Source organism: Anguilla anguilla, chromosome 1 (genome assembly GCF_013347855.1).
Source record: "Anguilla anguilla isolate fAngAng1 chromosome 1, fAngAng1.pri, whole genome shotgun sequence".
Taxonomy (NCBI): Eukaryota; Metazoa; Chordata; class Actinopteri; order Anguilliformes; family Anguillidae; genus Anguilla; species Anguilla anguilla.
Window position 1 is genome coordinate 4914928 of NC_049201.1, and position 6000 is coordinate 4920927.

The 6000-nt window shown below is 53.0% G+C and overlaps 1 protein-coding gene across 5 annotated transcripts in view; it reads left to right on the forward strand.

Annotated features, from left to right (window-relative positions):
* daam2 (dishevelled associated activator of morphogenesis 2) overlaps positions 1–6000 on the forward strand; it is a 139254-nt gene that overhangs the window by 66223 nt on the left and 67031 nt on the right. For all 5 annotated transcript variants that reach the window (XM_035394340.1, XM_035394336.1, XM_035394354.1 and 2 more), the window contains exon 2: positions 5693–5900. In XM_035394340.1, the coding sequence (XP_035250231.1) occupies positions 5733–5900 (168 nt within the window). In that variant the 5' untranslated portion in view covers positions 5693–5732. The remainder of the gene's footprint in view (positions 1–5692; positions 5901–6000) is intronic.

Here is a 6000-nt window from a genome sequence, read left to right on the forward strand (position 1 = left end):
GTGAGTTGTGTGTGTGTGTGTGCGCGTGTGCCGAAGTGTGCATGTGAGTGTGTGTGTGTGTGTCTGTGTGTGTGTGTGTGCACGTGTGCCGGAGTGTGTGTGTGTGTGTCTGTGTGTGAGTGTGTGCGTGCTTGCATGCATGCGAGTGTGTGTGCCTGTGTGTGCCTGCATGCATGTCTGTGTGTATGCGTGTCTGCGTGTGTATGTGGCTATGTACGCGTGAGTGCTTGTCTGTGTGCGTGTAAACAGTGCAGCACACGCTGATGAATCTCCCTGATTAAAGGATGCCAGTGTGGGCGGCGTTGTCACCGTGACCTCGGTGGCGGGCGGGTTAAGTGGCGCGCGATTGGTCGCCGCCGCGGCGCGGCTATTTTAGCTCTTCCTCATCAGCGCTGCCCTTTAGAGATGAGAGAGCCTAATGGCTGCGGTCGGAAAGGCTGAGTTGGAGAATGCCGTACTGTAGGGCCTGCTGCTGCTGCCGCCCCTGCTCCTGCCCCTGCCCCTAGACCCCCCTCTGCGTTCTCCCCCCTGCTTCCAGAGGCTCGCTCCTAATCCGCTGGAAGTGGAAGCTGGTAATGTAATACCGGGTTGAGCAGAGCCGGCCCGTCCTGGGGCTCTGGTGGCCTTAGAGAGGAACGCAGGCTGTAGGTCCCCAAAAGTGCTCCAGCCACTTAAATCACACCCGCCACTTAAAAAGGCCGATTGGATGAAGACTTCACGCGCCGTAATAAATTAATAACAGTGGTTGGGTTTGGGGGGGGGGGGGTGCGTACTGGTCTGGGGTGAACACTGTACAATTAAAATGGGTTCCAGAAAACCTGAATCGTGTGGCCCAGGGACGGTTGAGGGACTGCAGGGAGTGTTTATGCCAGCGGCGGTGGGGGGTTCTGGGTGGTTCTGGGTGGTTCTGGGTGGTTCTGGGGGGTTCTGGGTGGTTCTGGGTGGTTCTGGGTGGTTCTGGGTGGTTCTGGGGGGTTCTGGGTGGTTCTGGGTGGTTCTGGGGGGTTCTGGGTGGTTCTGGGTGTGAATTCGGTGGGATGTGCTTCTGATCCGTCTCCTTGTTATCCATGAATTATAGGAAGCGCTGATCACGAAAGAGAACATGCAAATGGAAACAGCTACGTGACAGCAACGTAACAGCAACGTAACAGCAATGTGACAGTAACGTAACAGCAACGTAACAGCAACGTAACAGCTATGTAACAGTAACGTAACGGCAACGTAACAGCAACGTAACAGCAATGTAACAGCCACGTAACAGCAATGTAACAGCAATGTAACAGCAACGTAACAGCAATGTGACAGCAACGTAACAGCAATGTGACAGCAACGTAACAGCAATGTGACAGCAATGTAACAGCAATGTAACGGCAACGTAACGGCAATGTAACAGCTACGTGACAGTAACGTAACAGCAACGTAACAGCAATGTGACAGTAACGTAACAGCAACGTAACAGCAATGTAACAGCAACATAACAGCAATGTAACAGCAACGTAACAGCAATGTAACAGCAATGTAACAGCTACGTGACAGTAACGTAACAGCAATGTAACGGCAACGTAACAGCAACGTAACAGCAACATAACGGCAATTAGAGGACGGCTCCATTCATACGCCTGCTGGCTGCACCGCGGTTTGGGTGCGCAGGCTTTTTTTAACGAATTCGTAAATAAGGGGCGAGCGAGCCTCCCCGCTCCCTTGCGGGGGTGCGGCGGGAGGGAGCGAGCAGATTGCGGAGACACCGCGCTGCGCGGCCGAACAGATGCTCAGCGCTAACGAGGGGGAAGCACAGCTCGCAGACGGCGTGTGAAAAATACGGTTTCTTTCTGTAAAACAAAAAACAGGACAGCTCTGGGGTTAATGAAATCAGCCTGGCCACTGAACTCCCGCCATCATGGCTCGACCAGGATGTAATTAGTGAATCAAATTCTATGGCTGCTCTCTGGAGCTCGACGTCGGAGTCGGCGGTGGTGGGTTTGTGGGGACTGTGTACGCACCATTCTCTGTGTGTATACAGTCCCCATAAACCCACCACAGTCTGTGTGTTTACGTGTGTGTGTGTGTGATAGTATGCGTGTGTGTGTTTGTGAATGTGTGTGCGTGTGTGCGTGTGTGTGTGAGAGACCTCTCACTGTCCACCAGGGGCTGCCAGGTTTCTGACGTCCGCATTGACAGATTGGGTGAAAGAGACACGCAGTCAACACAGTGTAACTGTCATTGTTTGGGTGAGACCACAGTGCTGGAACAGGGCTGAAGAAACGCTGGACCAGTGTGGGCTCAGACACACTGGCGTGTTACTGCCACTGCCTCTGTCAGGGTGATAGAGAGGGGACATGTTTCCCCCACTCACAGCGGCTTTGAGCACAGCCACTGCGCCAAACACACACGCACACACAGATACACATACACACACACATGCAAGCACACACACACACACACACACACACACACGCACACACAGATACACATACACACACACACACACATGCAAGCACACACACACATACAGACACGCACACACACGCGTGCAGACACAGACACACGCACACGCTCACAAACACACACACACACACACACACTCGAAGACGCTCAAGAAGCACACTTACACTTATGCTGTACACATCTCCTGCGGTTGGTAAATCTCTCCCGTATTCTTACACTTTTGGAACTCTGCCCCATCTGTAGTTGTTTCCGCTGACCAATAGGAGCTCTTCGTTTTGGGGGGTGTCAGTAGCCCCCCCCCCTAACAGGCGCGATTGAGGTTTGGCTGTAGAGCTGGTGAATGGGCTTTTTGGCGTTAGCAGAGCAGAGCCGGGCGGTGGTAGAGGCCTGGGATAGCGGTTGTTTTTGTGCGGGGTCCATGGCAGTGACGGGCTGCTGTCCTCTGCTCCTGTGTTCTCTTCCCGCTTTTTCCTCAGAGACTGCGAAGCGCATTGAGATGCTTTCAAAGCCGTCTTAATTAAAAGAGGGGTCCGGACATGGCCGCCGTGAATGGAGAGGGGGATGGGGGGGGGGGGGGGGGGGGGGGGGGAGAGAAAACGCTCGGGGCACTTTTTTTTCACACTCCAAAAACCTCCAGAAACCCCCACAACCCTCGGGCCCACCCTGCGCTCCCCCTGCCCCCCCCCCCCCCCCCCCCCCCCCCCCGCACCCAGCCACCCTTCTCCATCATCTTCCTCCACCCCCCCTCCATTCAGTCAGTATGTATAGGGAGGAGGCACGATTCCACGTGAGTGCATCTTACCACTGTCCCCAACCCCCCCCGCTCCCCCACTCCCACCCATGGTCCCTTTCCTAAGCCTGCCACCCCTGCCCCCCCTGCCCCCCCAGATTCCCTTCAAATTTGAAGGAAGCGCTATAGACTTGTCAAAAAGAAAAGCTAGACACTTTGGCAGTATTGCAGAAAACCTTGTGTGTAAAAAAAAAAAAGCGTGGGAGAATCAGAGAGAGAGAAAGAGACGGAGACAGAGAGTGTGAGAGAGAAAGAGTGAGATCCAGTGTGTGAAGTTGCTTTCCTCTCCTTGGAGACTGAAGCATATTCATAAAGAATTTACTACTGTGCTATTCTTAGCAAACGTGGTGAAAGCGTTCTTGCAGTGCTGAATGATGTAGGCGCTGTGTTTGAACCTTCCACGTTCAGTAAGGTATCCCCAATTAAATGGTCTGCCGTCATTTAGGGGAAAAGACCAATGCCAAAGACCAAAGATCAATAAATGTCCTGAGGGAATTTTAAGAGAGGATTTTCACCTTTTTTTTCCTCACCTCGATATAGGCTAAAAGTTCTGTGCAGTAGAATTATTCATGTGACTACGTGACAGGGGTATGTCTTCTTCCAGCCAGGGAAAAGCAACAAAATGTGAAGTCCATAAATTCAAGTCAAGTGTCAAGTTCAATCAGGAAATGATTTAAAATTCACTTCACTGAAGAATCCTGATATGAACATTATGCCCATTTTTTTCAGGTCATTAACCCTTTGAAGAGTAGGTTTTTTGGAATGTTCTTTAAAAATTCTAAGCCAGTGTTCTAGAACTCCACTGCATTCAATTATCCATACTGATTGTTACATCATCATTAGAACGTTCAGCTAAGTCCATTGTAATCACATGTTTGTGACCTCACACCTTAACTAAATTTCAGTTAATTTCCTACATTAACTGAATGGAAATGGAATTGAGTTCTGTCGCATGCAGCATACGGAAGTGTAGTTTCCCACACGTGCTTTGGTTCCTGAAGTGTTTGTGTCAGCTCGCGCGTATCATAAACTCATCACCTTTTCCACACAAAAAAAAAAGCCCTGAGCCTCTCAGAATTCCCTCTGCATTCCGCGTTGTACAAGTCAGCATTGTGCGGAATGTTATTCAGGGAATGGTGACAACAAAGGGCAGTTTGGTTTTTTTTTTGTTGTTGTTTTTTGTTTTTTTGTGTAAAAGCGGGAGAGGGAGAGAAAGAGAGAGAGAGAGAGAGAGAGGGAGAGAGCGAGAGAGAGAGTGAGAGGGAGAGAGAGAGAGAGAGGGAGAGAGCGGTGCATGGACAGCTTCGGTGTCATTACTCACACCCCCGTCCCTGTGGGTCCCATTGTGGCCTCGAACACTGTGCATCTTTGTGGTCCGGGCCTCGGGCCAGCGTCCCCCCCCCACCCCACCCCACCCCACCCCACTCCACCCCACACCCCCCCACTCCCCGAATCACCATCGCCCGCTTCCCTGTAACGGAGCCCGCCGCCACCACCGTCCCGCCCCCAGGAGGGGTTGAGGGTTGGTGTTGGGGTGCCGGCCCACCCCCTGCTGTCACTCGACACGGGCCGTCGATCCAAACTGTGAGTGAGACCCCCCCGCTCGCGGCCTCTTTCCCCCCCTCTCCCTTTCAGTGGGGCTGAAAAGCCTGAATAACCCCCCACCCCAGGTCACAGAGGAGGGGGCTTCCATACGGGGGGGGGCTGTTATTCAGATACATCTAATTACAGCCAGAGGCTGGGAGGGTCTTCATAGAATCCATTTATACAGCTTGGATATGTACTGAAGCAATGCAGGTTAAGCACCTTGCTCCAAGGGTACAAAGCTGCCCCAAGATGATGGGCGAAACGGGGGCGAGGCTGGTGACAGGAGCTCCCTCTTTCCACTGTGCCAGGCTCTGTTTGTGCTGAGATCACAGAGAGAGAGAGAGAGAGCGAGAGAGAGAGAGAGAGAGAGAGAGAGAGCGAGAGAGAGAAAGAGAGAGAACTTCAGTCCTGATGACTTTCAACTTTCAGCTTTTTTTGGGGGGGGGGGGGGTGGGGATGATCGCAGTGGTGAGGGAGATGGTACTCCGCGCTCACATACGTTCCCCTGTCCTGCTCCCTAATTCATTCACTTGCATTCTAGTAAAGATGAGTCGGCAGTGGTTGCGAGCGGGCTAGCTCAAATACACCTGGCTGGATGTTTTGAGGGCCTGCATTTTCAACAGGGGGGTCCTTGAAGGTGCTGTAGGGGGGACTCTTCTATGGCTGCTAATGACCCAAGGGTGTGTTGGGGGCATGATGAGCCCTCTTGAGCTGTACTCATGCAAGGAGCTGGCCTGACCCGCTGGTGGTCCTTGTGTCACGCACTTATCACAAGTGGGGACCAGTGACACGGATACACACTTCAGAGCGGCAGGTCAAAATGTGCTGAGCTGTGTCTAACGGTCTCTCTCTCTCCTCTTTTTTTAACAGATCATGCCCCCTAGATAGCAGGCCTGCCCCGGAGGACAGGATGCCCCCCCGGAAACGGACCCGCCCCGCCCTGGGGTTCCTGTGCTGCTTCGGCAGCAGCGAACCCCCGGAGATCAACCTGAAGGACAGCGTTCCCCTACAGCTCCTGGAGTTCAGCGCCCCCATGCCCCTGGCAGAGGAACTGCACGCTCGCTTCTCCGAGCTGGTGGTGAGTCTTCGTCTCCTTTCGTTTTTTCATTTCCCAGGGGGTCCTCAAACTCGGTCCTGGGGTCCCCTTTTGTTCCCCTCCCGGCTTTCACTCCTGCCAC